Consider the following 21,843-nt stretch of genomic DNA (forward strand, 5'->3'; position numbering starts at 1 on the left):
TCAAATTGTAGAAAACAAAATTCAATTTAATTTTCTTGTACAGCTTTCAAATCTGAAAAAAGAAAATTTCACACTTATCTTGGGTTATCTTGACTCAGCAGTGAACAACCCAGCGATGTTTGCGTGTCGGATTCTCGTGGAACTGTATCCGGCGGAATTTGTAAAACTCAACTGTTTAGTTTCCGATCCGCTTGTTCTGAAGTTTTCTTTCTCAGTCTAAAATTAACAAAAAGAAAAAAGAAAACTTAAATAATTGATAGACAACAGTTCTTGTACAAAGATATCTTTCATTTTGTTTTGCTATGTTTAAATTGTGCGGCTGTCAAAGTGAGGCGTGAGTGGGCTTTCAGAAAGAATAACGTCACTGATGGATGACTCATTCTCGGACACAGTGAGAGAGAGTGGGCTCGACGCAAATATGACGTCAATCGGATGTTACCATAACAGTTTGAACTTCCGTTTCAACTATAATACAACCTTACATCCTTTCAAAGAAATACCAATAAACCCGTTTGTCTTATCATTTTGATTATGCGTGGTCCAACCCTGTTAACTCCCCGAGCCCCCACATTTCGGATATTGACAAGTGGTACTGCATTTGGTAAATTACTAATAACGATTCTATTCAACTGCTATCAAATTATTAAGTAAGGGGCATACCTTTTTTGTCTGCGGTTAATAAGCGAAACGTTTGACTCCTGATGGTTAGCTTACCTTGCAGCTGACGTCTGATCAAGGCGGAAGAGCTCTCAATAACAATCATAGCAGAGCCTTGGGAGTTGCTTTGACCTACGATCTTAAAGAAAACATACGCGCGCTTCAGCACGCGTTGAACTGGAATTGACCACGATACGGCAGAGGTAAGAATGAAAGGCAGTTGAGACAGAAACAGTGCTCACGATTACTAACGATATGCGCAATCAGTTACTTGTTTAGTTATCCGTAGTGAGCCAAGGTATCTAGACGAAGAGATTATAAAATTTTTTTTTCGCTCATGCTATTCGAAAGATCTCGCTTGTATCATCTAAATTTAAGCCTTAGTTGATTCTGCCGTGTGTCAGTCGAGGTTTTCTAATCGCCGGATCGGTTTTTTAACTCTATTCTCCTGAATATTGTCTGAAATATTCAATAATGTATCGACACTTCAACAACGGAATTGCAGGGCTCCTTTCATCTCTTCGAAAACGGAATTTGAAACTCCTACAACGTTAACCGTTTAGCGCTTTGGGATTCAACAGTCAAATTTCTTAGTTGGGCTATATGCTATTCCGGTCAATTTTTAATTTCTTATCCCAAAGGAAATTCTTAAACACGGTGACTATCCAGTCATAAAATTACCTATTTATTATGCAAGGTTAAATTTAGGAAGAGCGCAGTATTACGACATCGATCCCAAACAAGTCGCGTGAGGTAATATTGAATCTTATGACCACTGAATGGAACCGGGCTGATTCCTTCTTAAAACCGATCACGCTCGTTTTGAATATGCAATGAACTAAAATGGTACACATCTTGACGACAAAGGATACAAAATCGTGCCCCAAATCAAAGATATCCTAGCTTTATTTACCCAATATGTATTGCAGTCGGTGTGTTTATCAGGATATTTGGCGGCTTAAATAACCAGATTAAGACACAAAAATGACAGAGAAGCGGGTATATTGTGAAATGTTTAAACGTTTCCGCGCACGTTGTCTTTAATATAAGTTGTTGTAACGTCATAGGAGCAATCTTGAGTGACAGTAACAAAAATTACATCGTTAAAAGCTGCTTCCCACTTTTACAGAGTAAGATGGCAAGCTATTTGTTGAAAATAATTCCCTCCCTCTTGTTCTTTTTTTGCGTCCCGTGGTAAGTCTCAAATTCCTTGTTGACTGATTGAGTTAATCACATGTCAGCGAAACACGATTTAATATTATCTTTCGCCAGCACAACGCAATGCTCAATTGCACGCAGCAAATAATAATGGGTGATCTTCAACGAGATATACTGCCAATACATCCTTGGAATCCGGAATCAAAGTGACTTGCTTCTCCAACAGATATATCCTTGCGGTATTTTGTCTGCTAAGAAGAAAGAAATCTTTTGGAGAAATTGCAGTACATGAAGTGAAATCTATGGCGTAAGCTGGCGAATTATAATACACTGCTCAATGACATCTTACTGTCGACCCCAAAGTTGATTGCATCACACCATTTCGTGTGTTAATGACATTCGAAACTATGGTTATAGACCATTGGTGTCTGTTTTCCATTTTAAATTTTCTTTATCACCTGCATTTATTTTCTCTAGCGAAAGACATAATAGCAGGTGCTCTGACGAAATATGAACCGCTCTGACAGAATTATGTTAACAATGATGACTTGGTGCTATTTATCTTTTCGATAATTATTTTGAAAGAAGTCGGTTATCACAGAAATGCGATTATGACTGATAAATTTCACTATCTCTGAGCTTAAGCCGTTTCAAGTTTGCCAGAGAAACATATTTGCCTCGATTTAATACGACGAAAAGACGTAGATAAGTGATATCTATCCGTTGTTGTGGTTTCTTGGGTTTAAATACTTCCTATTTTCAGCGCGTTCAACGCGTAAGACCTATTGACGTTAAGTTCAATGTTTGATATTTTACCTGCGGTTGTCAGAAGCTGACAAGAGTTATTGGTATAAGAGGATTTGGTTGGCCAGTAAAAACGTATGTTTGCATTGGCGGGGAAACCGCTTTTTAATGCCTACGCCACAGACGATAACATCGTACATTTATGTAGAACTCTGACAGTGGAAGAGGTCGGCACTTTGCATGAACGAAAATTATATCAATGCGGTTTGAAATTCTCAGTTGTTATTGGTGCACATGCGTTTTCATTTGATCGTGCATAAAATTCCCTCCTTTTCATTACGACATTACTGTCTCTTTCCACAGTCACAGTGATCATACGACGTCCAAACATTAACTGGATTTCAAGGGACTCATATTTTAACCTAAATAAAGTCTTGGTTCTGCAACTGTTCCAGGGTTGTTCTTCAGTGTCAAAAATGATTTCAGCTGTTGCAGATTCATGTTCTGTTCGTTTGGACAAAGCGAATGGAAAAGTCTACAAATTTCATGCACTTGTTTTCAACCAAGGTAAGTTTGCATTTAGCTTGCTTTAATTTTTTTTTCCTTTCTATATATATCTCGGCGGTAAAACATCTAATGAAGCCTGCAGGCATTTACCTTTGGAGACCGATATCATATCTGCATAACTTTAAAATACATTGTCTTTTTATCTTTTATTTTAACATGTATTCTGTGTCGATAAAGCCATAGAACAAGGCATAAGCAATCATGGTGGCATGTTCCCTCAATTTTTAAGGAATTCATCGCGAATCCGTGGTGATCACAAATAATGAAGACCACAATACCGTCAATTCTTTCAACTGACGAACAGCTGAGGAAAAATTAATCAGTCTTGGGCTTCCTCTAATGGCTTCGAATTGTTCATGAGTTTTCTTAGGAACTTCGTAGGGAAGTGTTCCCAAGTAATTTCTCAGAAATTAGCACAAAACATAGTTTTTAAAGAGAAGCAGTTCGTGAACTCAATTTCTTGTTATTAATTTTAATGCGTCGGGAAAGCATCCCCTATCGTCAGGAACAAAAAGAGATCTTAATTGAAAAACTGTTTTGAGTTTGAGGAGAACCTCAACTTGCTATGAATCAGGAAAACCTTCTTATTCCAAGATTTCAATAAAACAGAAATAAACGGGTTTTTAATCATGTTATGCAAAGATAGACACTAGTGAAAGTCATATAAAAGTGCAAACTGGAAAAGAAAATATAAAAATGCGATACGAATTTTAACTTAGAGAGGATGAATTATTTACTAGTACGTACGACTAATTTTCTGTCACTACGACACGCAAGAAAATCAACAATTCCCTGTAAGCACTTTTATGTATTTTTTTTCATGTGTATCATATTATTTTATAACTATTATCAAGAAGAGGAATTGAAAAGACAGTAAGTATAAAGCACAGTATTTCACTCATATGTAGAACATGTGAGGTGTTGCAGGTAAACGGCTGTAAAGCTTCGTAATTTCGTATGCAAAATCTGGGCAGAATTTGTCCAAGTGTGTTTCTAAACTTTACACCTGTCACAAAGAACGTTATTCTTTATGCTGCTTCCAAGTCGAATTGAATTCACTCAACGATATTCTTTTAAACTGACCAGCTTGTGTCCGACACTTCTTTTTAATTTGTGAGAACTTAGTGTACACGAGAAAAATACAAAGTCTTGCTCGGAGTTATTTCTTGAGCGCATCCAGAATGGTTATCTTTACACTCTGTTAACTTTAATAAAACAAAATTCTGCGTCTCATTTTCTCGTTCGCATGTACTAATAGGTTTTTTTTTTTTTCTGCCGGATATTTCGTTCCACTTCTTTCAATATAAACGCCAAATATTTTATCTTGACTTCAAATAAATTTAGTGTACTGCTCGATTTCATGTGTCTTCGGGTTGTCGACACATGCATTTCAAACATGACATATTCATTTCCTCGTGCTGCGTTATCAAAATAAGTGATCATGGCTTATAGATATTGGCTTTTTGCGCTTTACTTGAGAGACAGAAACACCCGGCATAAAAGCGACAACTGCCTAAGGCAATAGCTCTCTCTATCAAACGACCCGAAACTCAGTTACGATTAATTGATGATGCCTACTTAGAATGCCAGCTTTTAAGCTCTAGCGTCAATCCTTTTTCAATAAAATTTGAATTTGTGATTTGAACTGTGAATTTATTTCAGCGAGTGAATCGTAACCGACATAATATGACAACTAAAGGAATATCTGATTAACATTTTTCGAGGGTCAAATCAATCAAAAGTAAGAGAAAGCTAGATCCAACGAGATACAGACTACGAGATTTCATGATCTCTTCTTCAAACTTAAATGCTCTTTTTCATCTATTAACGCGAACTTTTGCTTTCCATTCAGATGCTCAAGGAAATAATAAAGGGGCATACCTCGACCGGAAAAAGGAAAATCCCTCCGGACCAGCAACGAGGTATGCGCGGAAGAATGTGGGAAGATACTTGGATGACTAAGAGAACAAAAGCTAGCCAGGTGTACCGCGAGGACCGGGGTTATTTTCATTCATCTCCCACAACCCTAGCTAGTCGAAACTTAGCGGATTCTTGGGTATCATAAGTTTCCCGTACCTACATCTCAAATTTGAACTCCACAATCCCTACCGTGGATGCGAAAATCCACCTTTTTAAATTATGTCTCGAACCTGTTGGAGACAGGAGGTTAGAGTAAAATTTAAGCCAACAAAAACAATGAAAAGGAGTTTAATTTTCTCTTGGAATAGCTTGTTATTGATAAAGATTTATTAGCACTAAGACGTGCAGAATTAATTAAAATCATGGAGAAAAGTGGAAGGAAGGATGCGAATTTTAAATTCATTCCCCTGCTGCGATTGCGCAATTACTGCAGCAACTCCTAAGCAAGGCGTCGTTTCGTTTATTAAAACAATGGAGTTGATTTTCGCATTGGCCCGACTCAGAGTCATTTTAGCCTGAGCCGCTAAGCAAGGGTTAAAATGACTCTGAGCAGTCCACAAAACATATTTATGCCCAAGAATAGAAACTGTATTACTATTATTATTACTTTGGAGCCGGGCATTGAAAAAACTAGTAGATGACAGCAAAAGAGCCTGAACAAACCCCTTCTTTCCATTTTAGCCCCAAATGCGCCCCAATGCCCTTCAAAGTAATAATGATTATTGATTTCTGCATGATGTTGACATTTTTCGCGATCAGTAGTACCCAAAACATTTCCGATCTCTTTCTGAAAAAGTCCTAAAACGCTCGTTTCTGTGTCATTTTATTTGAAGGAGTATACTCTCCCAGCAGCCAAAGACAGAATGGAAATGCGCATACAACGAACTTTTAAGCGGAAGAAAAGATATGCAGAGACAAAACGACGACCCTTTGTCTGGTCCAATTAGGAAAAAATCCAAACCGTCTGAAGACTCGACAGATGAACCTGATCATGAAACGAAGACAGAGAGACAAAGAGTGCGTTTCAAAGGAGTCGATGATTCTGAGACGGAGACTTCAACGTGTCCAGCCTGTAAACAAATCATCGTCAAGGAAACAGAAGAATACGACTCCCTCATGGAAAAATCGGTAACTATGGTAACATTACATTTTTCATGATCAGAGTGGTTTGGAAGTGTGGTCGTATGCTCAATCTTTCTTTGTTCTCAGGCCTCTCCGTTTTGTCGCAATTACCTCGTTTTCAGGCATCAGCGAGCTGTCGGAACCCATTTACTTGACCGTGGGAGTTGTCCGTGAGGGCCTGAGACAAGCCTTACAGGAACCAGGCAAAATGTCGATCGTTAGACGTAAAAACTGAGAAACTTTGAGAAGTTGTAGAAAGTAAACGCAGAACCGCTAAAAACAAATGTAATCTCAATACAGTGAGATCAATCAACATGATCATCATCATGTCATGAACGAATTTGATCGTAAAAGCGCTACAGAGGTGTTATAGAGATTTAAGGATAGAAAACTGAGTGGATTTTCAACCTGCTGACCTTAACCAGTGCTCAACCTGATGTCTCTTCATTTCACGTTTAGAAAGAAGACCTGGTAGCCATGGTGATGAATCTCAGCTTAAATCTACAAAACAGAAGACGAAAACTTGGATACTGTCCATCTGAAAAAGACATCGCTGAACTGTAAGCAACATTTCAAAGAGTAGATATTGCTTTGTACGAATATGGCACCAAACCTTCTCTGTGAAGTGGTTTTGCCTTTTGCTATTTTGGGGGACTCTGCTGCTAAACTATTAGCTGTCAGTTTCGTTTGCGCTATGAAGAGTCGAGCGGCGAAGGCATGAGAGGTCTGAGACGTAGAATAGAGAAGTTTCTCTGTTTGAGGCTCTCCTGTTCGTTTTCTCGGCCCTACCGCGTTTATTTCATAGACGAAAACACGCCGGCCGCACAGGCTGAATACCTTCTCTTAGTCAGGGAAAAGGTCCGTGGCGTGAGAACGTGGCGCAAGATTCTCAGACCAGTCACAAAGCGAAGTGCAGCAAAGCCAATACAATTCAAGCTTTCTCCCTACACACGCTTGAAATTATTCCAGTTATGTTCATCTGTTGTTACCCTTTTTAACTCGTGAATTGCGCGCATGCGCAAGAGCGAGTTATAGATACGATGTAGGGAATGGCATTCGCTCGCTCGCTCGCTCGCTCGATTGGTCGATTCCTGTAAACTTTTTTTAGATTTTAGGCTTTTGAGTGCATTTGATAGTTTTTGGCGAGCAATAAACAGACGAAATGGCGACCTTTGTTGCTAAGAATAGTGGTGGGGTGAAAAAGAAGCCAATGATAATCTTAAAAGAGTTTTTTTTTCGTTTTAGTTTCAACAAGCGGCGCCAGCGACTGGCAGGCATGCAAGGATTCACACTGAAATAACAGAACAACCTTCGTTTTTCATAATTTAATTTACAGTCCTTGAACTTGAAAACAATCCGAAGATTCATTGAAAATATCACTTACTGCGAAGCGCTCGGAGTTTACAGATGTTCAAAAGCTTTTTCTGTTATGGCGTGAAATTGAGGACAAAATTGATCATTACGTTTCATCGCGTGTACTTTTCCTGTGTGAAGCAACAGAAGATGCCGACGACTGACGAAATTACAAGTTAACACGAAAATCAAATAACACCTAAACAAACAGTTTTAGCTACCGATTTTCAGTGAATTTTTAAAGAACAATTTTCTTTTAAGTTTCAAGACAATTTGAAGATTCAAAATACATACAACGTACTAAAATGCGAAAGTTACACACCATAAATAGGCCTGAAATGAAATTCTATCTTGTTATTGATTATACGTTGCCTAGCACGTGACTTAAATCTACCCAGGCGGAGATCCAAGATGACGGTGGCAGGCTTGGCTTAGTTATATCACTCAAAACTCGTCCCCTTTTTTCTCATTTGATAAAGAGGGAATCGTTATTGTTCAGTCATTAGACAATATTGCCTTTATTTTCTAATATTTACAATGAAAGACAGTAAATTTCACTTTTCACCCACATTTACTTCCAACCTTTTCTTTTGAACTAGAAACAAAAATGATAGACGTTTAAAACACATGACATCATCCACCCTTGTCAAATGTAATAGCATGATCATTTCAATTGTAATGCCTTCTTATCCCAACGTTACTTTGTTTCTTTGCTACCTTAGCGAACACTGAACTACTGCTCGTACTCTAGATATGACAATCAACCACAAAATTCCCTAAACCAGATAACATTAAACATAATCTAAAAAATCATATGTCAATTCACGAGTTTGCTCACAGAGCACTTTGATTTTTACTCCTAGCAGAAAGCAGTTGAACATCAGCAAAACAGAACAAACAGCTCCTAAAACAAGGCCAACAAGAACAAGACGCCGGTCTTCTTCCAGAAAGAGATTAACATCTGTATGAACAGAATTATTGCTATGATCGAGGAAATAATGGACAAGAGGAGAGAGACCCTGAGAAAGTAATGTATGAAAATTTGGAGAAATTAGATATGGACTCATGGAACCTAACGAAGAACTTTTAATAAAGAACTTTTAATTTATTAAATTAAGGAATTTTTCAATTCGTAAATTATATGAAAGCTCCAAGCTAAAAAAAAAACAGTTAAAAGTACGCAGAGAGATTTCGTCTTTCAAATTAACCACTAGTGTGATGTTAGTTAAGTAGAAAGAGACTAACTTAGTCATAGTAGTATGCATTTAGAGTATGATTCTTTGAAAGGACGTGAGTTGCACAAAAAGAGCAGAAAAAAAAGTTTACCTTAGAGATGTCTTGGGAATATGCCGTGTATGTATCCTTGCATGGCATATACACAGCAATTACCGCTGTCCAATAACAATAAAAATGAAAGAGCCAATCAGAAATAGAGGCTTTGCCCGCCAAACGGTTAAAAGCAAGGCAGATGACTTTTCGAGATGAGCAAGGCCAGGCTTGGCTTCACCTAGAATTCGTTTAAATTAAGAAATAATAGAGAGATTATTAGATTATTAATATTTATTGCACGAGTTCTTTAGAACTTATAAACATTTTGCGCACGGAAAGCCACCAACAACTTAAATTAATGATAATGGTTTTCACGTATACGAATTGTACAAAGTAGCATGGTCCAACTTTCGAAAACAAAATGGGACATACACGGAAAAATTTATTAGACTATGATAGTCCATCATTATCATAAACTAAGAGAAGGAACAATAAAATTCTCTTATAAGTTTACATTGTGAAGAAAACGTATTTATATTACCAGCCTGTTTAGGTGCCAGTTTTGTTTGTGCTATAAAGAGTCGAGTGGCAAAGACATGAGGCCTGGGACGTAGAGTAATGAAGTTAGTTCCTCGATTAAAGGCTTCCCTGCTCGTTTTCTCGGCCCTATCGCGTTTATTTCATCGAGCGCCTTAAAAAAAGGATAAAAAATAAAAAGGCAAAAAATAAAACAACACGCCATCCGCACAGGCTTTTAAAACGCTCTCACTGGATGCGTATTCAGGGAATAGGTCCTCGGATCCAGCCCCTCTTCTTTGTCCTCAGAACTGTGGGGAGTTTTACCACTTACACGACACCAAAATTTTTGCAACTACAGGATCGCATATTACGATACAATATGGAGAATTCGATACTGAATTATCTTGTAATATTTCCCAGCTTATTACTATATTGTAAGAAAACGTCACCGAGAACGCACTATCAGGGAAACTAACTCTTGGTGCATAAATTCGGCATCGCGCCTTGAGAAATTCACGTCACGAAAATTGCACCCGGAGCACAAAAAAGGGTGTGGTCATTCGTTTAGCATGACGGGTCGGAGTCATCTCCTTCAAGATTATTGACTCAAAATCAAAAATGCCCGATTGGTAGGGAAGTGTATACCCTTTCTTAGGTAAAGATAAATTGAAATATAGACATCGTTTGAGGATCAAGATATTCAAATTCAAAGGAACATCGTAATTGGCAATGTAAGATGGAAGAACAAACACTATTTCAAAGCAGAATTGGTTTACCCTATTTTTTCGGTTATCTGATGCAGCATTTTTTAAAGAAATTTTGCCTGATCAGGAACCATACTTTATCCAAATGTAACGAGAAAGACAACTATCAAAAGACACAAGTACCAAATCATAATAACTATCACTGTTACTCTCAACAAATAAAATCACTTTAATCATCTTTCAATTATTGAAGTTGTTTCCAACATATTTTATATTTTCTTGAAAAAACAGCTTCTCTATTTTTTTTTACTCTTTTCATATCTTAAATTCAATAAAATAAAACCAAGCATAAAAAGCAGTTATAACTGTATCATGAAATGAAATCTGTAGCTTTTTTAAAAAAAAATAGACTTTGGCAAATGAGCCAGCACAGGTAAACTGTATACAAAAATCTCCTTTGGTGGAAGTTTAAAACTCCTCATGTCTGGTCAGATCTTTGCCATAATTTGTTGCTTTGCTTCCAACAAAATACTTATGATTGTTGAGAATTTCTTCTTTTGTCAACATTGTATCCTGAGAAACAAACAGAATGAAAAAGAGACAATTATTGTCTAGAAAAACTGCTGATCAAAGTATAATTTTCATATAAAATGGTCAGATGTCACTCCAAAATGGGAAGAACCAAAACATTAGTTAAATATACATAAGCAATTCTTCCCCTCTCAAAAACACGTGAAACATAATAAACATATACTTTAACTGGTTGTTGGCTTAACAATGACTTCAGCGTAGTGTTTTAACCTTCTCAAAAACAGATGAGAGCACTTGTGATTTCTCCCCACTACATCAGTGCATTGACTAGCAGAAAGGTGATGGAAAAAAAAAAAAAAACAAAAAAACCTAAGGGAACATTCATTGATCCATCAACAAAGTCTAAGAGCTGGGCTAAAATGACATCAGTGACAGAGAGCAAGAAGAGTTGAATACTTGAAATCTTGGAGTAGAAAAGGGTTGAAGAGCCAGGTAGGGTGCAAAGGTTTAAGTTACCATAGCAAAATTATAAGCACCCGACACATCCTTGACCAGTCATGAAGATGTCAATGACACAACCATGAGACTGACAACAACAATTTTTGATTGGTTTGTGGGTTAGTTTTTTAATTCATTAGTGTGGATGCACAAGTTACTGAAAACTTTTCATTGGTTAGAAAAATTCCTTGTTTTCCATAATTTACATTTTCCCTTTTGTACCAGGATCAAATGTGACATATTCATTTATTTCCAAACCAACAGGTATAAAGGACCAACCTTATCAGTATCAGCATGGTATATTAAATGAGACACTTCAGATTTGACAGCATCATAATTTGAAGGAAACATCCATTCCTTGACTTCCTCCTTAAATATGTGATAAACAAAAAGAACAAGGAATTAACCCTTTAACTCCAAGAAGTGATCAACATGAAACTTCTCCCTAACACGAGAGACTTGATCTAACACCAAATTCTCATAACTAATTAGCAAGGAAATGTGTATCAGGTAGAGGGGAGAATTAACAATTGAATCTTGGGAGTTTAAGGCTTAAGTAATAAGGAAACAAAACATTTAGTACATTTCTCTTCCATGAAGGACTACACCCCTTACTTAGGAGATTTAGGAGCGATCACAAGATATTCTGGCCAAGGCATGAGCAAAAATTTAAAAACATCATCACATAGTGAACTCAAATGCAAATTCTAGAAATTTCCATCTTGATGTGTAATCCACATGTAAGCTAACCCGGCCCTGCTAGCCTTAGAGATATTAAGCACAACCTATGTCTGGCTAATTACATAATTCATGTTGTATATTTTAGCACCTTCACTTTATGCACATCTGACGAGTTACCTTGTCCATTACACCATCCTTATTTAAGTCACGGTTTGTATGGAAATAGTTCTCATCTGCTTTCTTCTGAGCCATTTGTTCCTTTGTCATGTCTTTTTCATCCCTAGGGTGCACCTCGTCTACAGATTTAGCAAGCAAATGAAAAGAGCATTTACAAGGCATAATTTCATCTCCATTCCTCCACACAAAAGTGCAAACCTTGTCATACCCATTTAAATCCAACCAAATGATATCATTTTGGAGTTGCAGTATAATTCCATGGAAATGGACTTGCTTGACATTTACCATGGCCTAATTTGTGCACATCTTAATTCTCAACAGCTTGAAACAAGCTGATCATGCAATTATTTTAAACAGCCTTCTGCTTCAGCAAATAACTTAATATCTATTTACCACAGTCTGTTGAAAAACCATTTAAAATGGTTGGATATAAAACTCTTGATGTTTGATTCTGTCGATCTTTTCGGCTGATCAAAGGTGAACAGTACTTCTTATTCACTCCTAAGCTAGTTAATCAGCTTGCAAAAAGCACTTAAGCCACCTGCATTATAAATATATCTTACTAACCAAGTTTGAGGTCCACAAGGCAAGTCCATACAGCAGTTACAGATCAAGTTTTCTCTGCTTGGATTTATGGCCTAAATGCAATGTGCATCAGCCATAAATCTGAGCAAAATAAAAACAAGGTTCCATAACATATAATACAGACCAAGACAATGTGGTTGTTAACTAAAAGATAGTTGTTAAATCCCTGGGTTCGAATAGAAGAGGGAAGATTTCAATTCTGTATATTTAACAGACCACATAAGGAAGTACCAAACAGAGTGCATGTATTTAGTATAAGATATAATAAGCAGCAATGATTCACCAAAGCAGAGGTGAATATTGGTGGATATTTACTGGGCCACAAAGCAGTGAGGTAAGTATCCACCCCTTTCACCAACACTGAGGTGAATAATTGAAAGGCTCAGAGCAAGAACGATCCCTTGATTTTTCTGCCATTTTCGAAAGTGTTCAGAAGTAGTTGTCAACTACTTCTGAACACTTTCAAAAATGGCCGAAAAATCAAGCGATCGTTCTTGCTCTGAGCCCTCCAATTGTTATAGTATATACCACACAGAAACCAAAAATAAGTTACTTTCCATCAATATACCAAAAAATATCAGAAATTAAACCCTCAATGTGCAGATTTGTCTCAATCGCTGTCTTGAGGTCAAAAGTACTTGCTAATCACTTCCAAACTAGCCAATCTACTCACACTAAAAGTACTGTTCACCTGTGTGGTATATACTAACAACTGCTAATGCCTTCAGCCTTTGAGTATTATGTTTCTATACTTATTCATACCTAAGTACTCCTTGAGTGATAAGACTCCATCTTTATCTTTGTCCATGTCCTCAATAGTTTCCTGTACAACTGCATCATGTGTTTGTTCATGTTCCCATGGATGATAAAAGGCACTGAATTCTTCTCTGGACAGTTTGCCATCTTGATCAAGATCTGCCATCTTCCATCTTCGTTTTTCTATCTTTACTTGTCTCTTGTACATGTCATCTAGTTCCTCCTCTGATGGGAATAAACACAAAAATGATAATTGTCAAAAATTAAGTCAAGGTTTAGGGATTTGTACCTCAAAAGATCCAACTCAAATCCTGTCTCGCGCCTAATACTACAAATGACTTTCAGAATGCAACTCTTAAAAAAGTTGAAACAAAAAATAAAACTTTCTTAATTAAGGAACAGGCCTACAGTAAGTCGAAAAGGTAGCTGTGCTGTTGATAACTCTGACATTAATGGCCAGATTCATGATGTCCTTGCTCTAAAACCCTACAATCTGATAAACATGGAACTTCTCCTGACAATACCAATATGTCTATCCAGCTGAAAAGTAAGAAGAATAGACATACCCATCTGCTGTTATCTTAAAACAACACCATCACAAGAATATGAATTGGTAAGAAGGAGATTTAATGCACCTGAGATGACATGAAACAATCTGATTTTGGGTGTACAAAGTTTTTATAAAGCATTGGAGAGCAAAGAATTCTCCAGCTATACCAATCAGAATTCTCTGTTGAAATCCCAATGACAGGAGCTCAATCAGACAAGGAGCTGGAATTTTTGCATGTTACCTTAAACAATAATTACTATTTGTGCCGTGACTCCAAACTTGATAGAGATAGAGCTTTTCTTACACAGTACCTGGCTTTCCTCCATAGCTGACTTCATTGTGGTCCTCCCATGTGATCGCACCATCAGGATCAACAGTTTTTGCAGATGAAGCATCCTTTCGGGACATTACTTTCTGTAATCTTGCAATGACATCTTTCCACTTTTTATCAATAGTTTCCTCATTGTGTTGATCCTTTGTGAATTTAATCCACGCTCCAAGTTCTTCTTTTGTAATTTTCCCATCTTTGTCTTTGTCTATTTTATCGACAATTTTCCTGCGAAACAGATAGTTGTGTTGGAGCCTGTACAAAGATAATTATCTTTATAGAGAGCCTTAAAACAATGTATATCCTTGCATAATTTGCACTATCAAAGAGTCACTCTTACACAAACATCTAATATGAGTGCATTTTTTTAGTGGTAGCTTCAAAACAAATAAATTTACACTATATTTAAGGGAGGACTGCATTCTTTCTGTGTACAAGAGTTACTCCATTTTTCCCCACATGTACATGCTGGAAGGACTGTAGATCATTCAGCTCTTATTGATTATCCAATGAAATGCAGGTTGAGCAAAGAGGCATGTGCCCTGAATGACCAAAGAGTAAATCAAGGTTCTGTGCATAATGATAACTTTTTTTCAGTATGAATTTGTTAGAATCTATGATGCGTTTGGGGAAGCCCCTAAAATGTCACAAATGGAAGACCAAATTTCTTTGAAAATTGCCCAAGAAAGCTATAAACTAGTCTGTTGTAATGGCAATGAAAATAAACACAGAAAAATTGGTGAGATTTAAGGACTAACAACACATTATAGCCATATCCACAATAGTTGGTCTACTGTGAATAAAAGAATAATGTAACCGTAACTATATGCTGTGTCACGCAACGCGCATTAGACCATCACACAACATACCCTGTACTTTTCCACGTGGCAGTCAAGGTCTGTATCATGTTACAATAACCGCTTCAATAGTTGGTTTAAAGAAGAGACATCAGCTAATTTACCGCGATTCATCGAAGAGGAAACCTGAAAATGGACTCTGTAGCTTTGCTATTTTTCGACCTTCCATCGCAAACTGGGAGATACCTGGAAATTCCTCGCAGCGAGGAAAAATAACCTTTCCAGTTTCGGATAGTGCACGAAAAGCGCAAAACAATAATTATCACTCCATCCACGGTTTAAATCACCCAGACCTCTTTGTTCAATTCTAACTCATAAAGGAATAACACTTACTGTATTGGCAGCTGCATAATAAAATTATGGAGCTAAAACTTTGCATCCATAGCTGAACATCTAACACATCTAAACAATTGAGATGCCGCAACTTGGATCTACTTCGCGTTTGCCTTCAAAACAAAATGTCATTCAATGATCAGTTACAGCGAAGACCGATTCAACTCACCCAAGTCTTTCTTTGGACTCTTCAAGAGTAAGCTGATCAAAAGTTTTCTTCTGTTTTCCCAGGAAAGCTTCGTGATCGTATTCCGTGTTGTGTTGACCGTCCTTATTGTAATGCTCCTGTTCCGAAAGTTTTCCGCTTTTTTTTCCATCTTCGACGGATTTTGCAAATGCACCTACAAAGTACAACGAAATACACAGCGCATGGCAAAGTTTGGCCATTTCTCTGGGGTAATGAATAAAAGTACAGCTGCTAGCTAATCAAATACAACGAAATTCCCCTTCCAAGGCAGACAGATCAATTTGACAGGAATTAGCCACGCGCTGCATTTTATAGTATCAGATACGCCTTGCTATTGCTACATTCCCATTGGATACTTCATCGTCATGTGGTGCAGGCTACATCGCAATTCTCGCCACGTAGGCAAAATTGTTGTGTCAATGAGCTTTCAGATAGTTGAGAAATAAAGTTTCATTCACAAGGGGATACAAAGGCCATTCATTATGGCAGCCGCGACTGCCCTTATCCGTCACGCAAAGAAAATCCTGCAAATTCTTCAGCAAGGCGGTACCCTTTTACGCCTTCGCGCGCAAAAGGAACGCTCTTACAGGGCCTTACCTAGACTTCAGAACAAGACGAGGTAAGTTTCGAGCGCCGAAGGCGCGAGCCGCTAGAGGGGTATAGGGGCATATCCCCCAGAATATTTTGAAATCTAAAGGCTCAGAAATGCGCTTTTAAGCATCTTCCGTGGCATTTTTCATGAGAAAAGTCAATCTTGGGCGTCTTACCTCATGCCAGCTACGGCCCTGTTTGAAATGCGGGGAAAAACAACAGTAAAAAAAATAACGTTATGAAAGGAGAAAAAGGACTTCTTTTATGTTGAAAAAAGTCGGAGCTTTTGCGCAAAATCACAACGCACCGAAACTGAGAAATGTTGGGCAGGATTGCACACGCCCTCGAGAGCCTTGCACTCTCTCTTAGTTCCACAAGCATCGGGTTCTGGGGATAAGACAAGGGAGAGGGGGGAAAGGAGAAGGGGAGATGGGAGTAGGGTAAAGGAGAGAAGGGGGGAGGGGAAAGTAGAGAGAGGAGAATGGAGAAAGGGGCAAGAGATTAGGGGGAGATGGAGAAGTCGAAAGGGGGGAGGGGAAGAGGTGCGTTCAAGTCGAAAGATAAAATACATCCCGAAACACATTTTTTTTACGAGAAAGAAAACAGAAATCAGGAAACGTGTTGTTGTTCCCCAAATTTTTCCTTGTGCAATAAACACTTAAAATACAACAGTTACGCGTTTCTTTGCTGCATGGGCTATTTTAAGGGGGCAACATACCCTGCTTCACCAGAAACGCCAGTCAGCTTTAATGACCTTTTCCCGCACAATCGTAGCAGTTCTCTCCAAAAGATCGAAGACAAACAAATCTAGGAAATTCATCTTCTTTTAATTTCAAATCATTAAGCTTTTAAAATTTGAGGGCAAAAAAAGTGAAAAATCTTTAGAATTGCATCTTTTACTAAAGCAATGGTCAAGACCAAAGTAAATTGGAACTTTTTACTACATTAAAATAAATTAACGAACAATTCAAAAAGCTCAGAAATACCCTTGATTTGAAAAAAACAAAACAAAAAAAACCAAAAATCGGAACCAAGCAAGAACACAACATTTTTTCTTAACAGAGGCACTTGAAGTGATCAAATCAAAAGAAAGAAACATGGCCTAATTCTCCCAACTAATGGCAGAGGTATAGTTGGGATGTTTCACAGGGGTTCACAAGCAAAAAATTTGTGTCATGAGAGGAGCAGCTAATGTAGTAGGAGGGACCTGCAACCTCCCAATGAAAATTCTTGCTTCTCTCATTTTTGTAAACTTGACTCAGAATCTTCCTACTAAGGGGTAGTTATGAGCACCTGTGACCACCTGCGACTCTAAGACCCCACAAGCCACGAGAATTTGGGGTTATATCCAAACAATGACACCTATTTGATAATTTTCTACCCTCTCATTACCTATCGGTTTGACAGACAAATGTATTCGAATTTTAAGAAAATTTTGCATGAAAACCCACTTTTGGTAGCAAAGGAGTTGACCCAGAAAACCTTCAACACTGTGAAATAAGAATGGCAGGTAAATTTTGTGAGGACAAATCACAAGAAAGTTCTGGAAACTTAACCTTTAATTATGATCCGATTCATAATTCTTCCTTCTAACTGCTACATATTTCCTTGTAAACTGGTTAAGAGAATTGTGTGTTTGATCAAGTTAGCAAGTTTTTCCTGATAAGTTTGGGTGTTCTCGTTATCTGTTTGCTGGATAATGTATGGATATCATAAGGAGAAGTTACATGTTAATCACTTCTGGGATTAAAAACCTCATCACCACTGGTTTGCGCATGAAAGACTGCCTTTTCTCTTTGGAAACAAAGAGATTCCGTAAAAAAAAGTTCCCTGATTTTCCTGGTTTTCTAAGTTCACAGTAATAAGAACTGCTTCAAACAGTTCCAGGTAACACTAGAAAAAACTGCCATTTCATAAACAAAAAACAACATTACAACTTTTCCTCTTTCTTTTTTCCTTAACACCAACCATTTTTTTTTTCTTTTTCATATAAAATACTAAGTTGTGACATGTAATTGCTTGATGTATAAAAATATATCTTTAATAACTATAATTCTTTGGAAACTTCCATAAGTAACTTAAATCTTGAAGATGGCCTAAAACTCGTCATGTCTTGTCAGGGCTTCTCCAAAGTCTGTTGCTTGGCTTCCAACAAAGACATCATGTTTATCAAGAACTTCCTCCTTTGTAAGCTTATTATCCTGAAAAACAAAAATTAACACATTGCATTCACTGTGGATGAAATCTCTGTGGGCTGGTTCAAATTTACACGAGTTCTCACCCAATCCGCAGTTTTATGCATGCAGTGGGGCTTACATATTCACTATAAGAGGGTTATTTTAGTTAACTCTTTAATTCTCAGGATCTCCTCTCTGGCTGCTACACAATTCCTTGTAGAATAGTTACAAGAATTTGGTGTTAGATCAAGTTAAAAACTTCTACTTGATAAGTGTGAGTATTCTCATTGCCTTATTGCTGGATAATGTAAGAATATTATAGGGAGAAGTTACATGTTGATCACTTCTGGAAGTAAAGGGTTAAATGAACATCCCTCCACTGCTAACTTTCAGCCCTCTTAATACTGTTCACAAAAATCAGTGTTGACATAAAAGATTCAGCAACATTTAAGATAGTTTAAAACGCGTTTTTGTTACACAGTGGCCCTTAACCCTTTAACTCCCAAAAGTGATTAACATGTGACTACTTAAATTATCCATATATGCCCATGGCTGATGTTAAAAATGTTCCCTTTTGACTACAATTTAATTCCCTTTTTAAACTTTCACAGCAGTGATGATCAATTAGGTGTCTGTACAAATCTGAATCTTGACCATCCATTTAGTTATTTCAAAAACTAGTACAATTACTCAATTTAAAGTGCTTTTAAATAATTTTGTGATCTTATTCCTTGAAAAATAAAAGAATGTTCTAATTTGTAAGAAAAAGTCATTGATCTTACAGTGCGTGTCCAGGATTCAACTCTGAAGTGAAATTACCATTCCCATTATTTTTTTGTGGGAGGGAGGGGCAATTTTGCTGTTTTTAAATTGAATTTTGGTAGGTTTGTTACTGATCTTAATTTTTTTTAATGTATGAATACCCTCTACAGTTTTGCTACTCTCACCTCATCCTTGTCGGCTTCACGAATAAGATGTCTGGCCTCTGCTTCAACATGATCATAATCAGGAGGAATGATCCAATCTTTTACTTCATCCTGTCGAATCAAAATTTTTTAAACCATCAAGATTGCTAAACTCTTACCTGAAACAAATATCAATTGTAAGTCACCCTATGACTATAACTCACGAATAAAAGGTAACCACATGTAAACTTAAAAAGAAGAAGAGTTTACAGATGGAAATAAATTATTTTCACATGTTACATCAAACTGTCATAATTAACAACCAAGTAGAGAAAGAATAGCAAAACTTGAGCATTCAGTGCATTTACATTTTCTTACAAAAATCATCATCCAAGTTATGATACATAAAGTAACATACTCTGTCCATTTTTCCATCTTTGTTTTTGTCACGAAAGTCTCTGAAATGTTCCCTTTCAGTCTTCACCCATTCTGGTTCTTCTTTGTCCTTTTCTTTTTCACTCTCTGGATACAAATCACCTGAAATGGGAACAAGCATTGTCCAAAGTTACATGTAACTTGTTTTCTCTTAAAAAGTAAGTTACATAAATGCCAGGACAGCAAAAAACATAATTTTCCAACCCAAAGATAAAAATATATGACAGACCATTCAAATTGATGAGCTCTTTAACCAAAGGTCCAAAATTTATTGACTACCAAAAATTACTAGCACTTGTCCCAGTTTCCACAGCATGAAACAAGCAAGAGAAACAATTGAGTTTCCCCCAGGACATGCAGGGTGATAGTTTTACTCATATTACCCCTCATTTTACGTCTGCATGTCATCTGGTTTGCTTTGACAATACTCATAAATATTCAGAATACTTCCCACCCAAAAAAAAAAAAAACTCTATGATTAGGTCACATGATTCTCCAATCTATTTAGATCAACACTAGCTTACAATACCTAAATATTCCTCAATAGAGACAGCTTTATCACCATCTTTATCAATATCTTCTAATGTCTCATCCACAACAACATCTTTCATGTGATCATATTCTTCAGGATGAAGCATTGCAGTATACTCCTCCTTTGATATTTGATTGTCCTTGTCAATATCAGCCATTTCCCAGCGCCGTTTGTCCCGTTTTAACATTTCTTTGTACTCATACTCATCTTCCTCTGAAATAAGATGAAATGAAAACAATTTGCAAAATGTTCAGAAGAATAAGAGTGCTGTGATTGGTAACATACAGTTCTTTCTACTTTTTATGAGCATAAGACTGTAGAGAAAAATACATTCTCAAAGTTAATGATACTGGTCACCGAAATTTTTAAGCAAAGCAAACTCATTGCACTCCCTCCCCCAAAAGCTGAATCAACAACATGCTCAACCAGGGACACCTTCAAATCTGGGATTATTTGAGGACCTTAGCAGTAAGAAGTGTGCAGTGTCTCTACTATGGTCCTTTTTTTTTGTTCCAGAAACAAAACATACTGTAAAATGAGAGAATTTTTATAAATTGCGTGAACCCTTTATCTCCTAGAAGTGATTAACATAAAACTAATTAACATAACCCATTAACTGCTAGATCAAGTTTGTAATTCTCCTTACTGTCAACTATACAATTCTTATAATGAAGAAATTTATGTAAAATGGTTTCCCTGTCTACATAGCCTGATGTAAACATGCGGGAGGTTGGGAGAACATGAGATAAGCGTAAGAAACCACAATGCGAAGCAGAGTGGTTTCCAGCTTATTGAGTGTTCTCCCAACCTCCCAAGTCTTTACATCAAGCTATGTAAACACGGAAACCATTTTACATTTCTTTTATAAAATAACTAATGAAAGAGGAACGAAAACAGTGTTTACATATGCTCATGTCAAATTTGTATTTTTCTTTATTCTCATCACTTATCTGGCTGATATTGTATTGATAAGGTAAGGAGAAATTCTGTCTTGGTCACCCATGGGAGTTTAAGGGTTAATTCTAATCACTTGTCTGCATGCTATTTAATTGATATTGTAAAGAAGAATTCTGTCTTGGTCACTCACCTTGAAGTGACAAACATTTAACTTCACCCTAAATTATCCATATGTTATCCAGCGCATAGGTTATAAGAATACTAAAATTTATCAGAAGTTTTCATCTTGATCTACCACCTAATTCTCATAAGCAATTTACAAAGAAATGTGTAGCACCTGGAGGAGAGAATTAACAACTAGATCTTGGGAGTTTAAAGGTTAAGGGGTTGAACTTACCTGGAATATACCCATAAGTCATGTTTTTATACAGCTCCCAGCCAATTGGTCCATTAGGATCTACTTCTTTCTTGTCAACATAACGCTCTTCAAGAGTCATATGTGAATTTTCCATTTTTTTCAACTGTTCCCATTGCCTGTCAACATCTTCAAAGACGTAACGCTTGGAAGTAAATTTGATCCAGTCTTCCAGTTCTTTCTGTGTGATCTTTCCATCATTGTCTTTGTCAATTCTGTCCACAATTTTTCTGCAAAACAAATAAAGATGAGGAGATTTGGTTAAAATTTCACTGCATCAGGTTTATCATTATTTGGAATGATGGACAAGGAAGGGATTAATGTTGACCTTCCTGATAATCTGAAGAGCAATTTGTCAACCTACCCATCTCCCCAAAAAATGCACTTTTTTGCCA

The 21,843-nt window shown here is 37.0% G+C and overlaps 3 protein-coding genes across 12 annotated transcripts in view; 1 reads left to right on the top strand and 2 right to left on the bottom strand.

Moving 5' to 3' along the window:
• Positions 1–490: 490 nt before the first annotated feature.
• Positions 491–9,303, top strand: LOC113670330 (uncharacterized). 10 transcript variants are annotated; one of them, XM_089183690.1, is made up of 8 exons: positions 491–601; positions 722–860; positions 1,930–2,122; positions 2,923–3,126; positions 4,979–5,048; positions 5,880–6,174; positions 6,628–6,728; positions 8,388–9,303. In XM_089183690.1, the coding sequence occupies exons 4-8, from the start codon at positions 3,036–3,038 to the stop codon at positions 8,488–8,490; spliced, it is 660 nt and encodes a 219-aa protein (XP_089039816.1). In that variant the 5' UTR covers positions 491–601; positions 722–860; positions 1,930–2,122; positions 2,923–3,035; the 3' UTR covers positions 8,491–9,303. The 10 variants fall into 10 exon arrangements, with proteins under 10 accessions (XP_089039816.1, XP_089039811.1, XP_089039810.1 ...); XM_089183691.1 differs by having other exon boundaries at positions 528–601; positions 710–860; XM_089183685.1 differs by lacking the exon at positions 1,930–2,122.
• A 915-nt stretch (positions 9,304–10,218) lies between these two features.
• On the bottom strand, positions 10,219–15,997 carry LOC113670332 (calumenin). Its single transcript, XM_027186457.2, has 6 exons — positions 15,479–15,997; positions 14,103–14,347; positions 13,248–13,466; positions 11,901–12,019; positions 11,322–11,411; positions 10,219–10,586 (listed from the first exon to the last, which is right to left on the bottom strand). Exons 1-6 carry the CDS (start codon positions 15,694–15,696, stop codon positions 10,482–10,484), a joined length of 996 nt encoding a protein of 331 aa, XP_027042258.2. The 5' UTR covers positions 15,697–15,997; the 3' UTR covers positions 10,219–10,481.
• A 1,631-nt stretch (positions 15,998–17,628) lies between these two features.
• Positions 17,629–21,843, bottom strand: part of LOC113670333 (calumenin) — a 5,438-nt gene continuing 1,223 nt past the window's right edge. The window contains exons 2-6 of the mRNA XM_027186458.2: positions 21,431–21,678; positions 20,134–20,349; positions 19,588–19,706; positions 19,212–19,301; positions 17,629–18,288 (exon numbers count right to left, since the gene is read on the bottom strand). Of these exons, the coding sequence (XP_027042259.2) occupies positions 18,184–18,288; positions 19,212–19,301; positions 19,588–19,706; positions 20,134–20,349; positions 21,431–21,678 (778 nt within the window). The 3' untranslated portion in view covers positions 17,629–18,183. The remainder of the gene's footprint in view (positions 18,289–19,211; positions 19,302–19,587; positions 19,707–20,133; positions 20,350–21,430; positions 21,679–21,843) is intronic.

Source organism: Pocillopora damicornis, chromosome 10 (genome assembly GCF_964200805.1).
Source record: "Pocillopora damicornis chromosome 10, jaPocDami1.2, whole genome shotgun sequence".
In the NCBI taxonomy this organism is placed as follows: Eukaryota; Metazoa; Cnidaria; class Anthozoa; order Scleractinia; family Pocilloporidae; genus Pocillopora; species Pocillopora damicornis.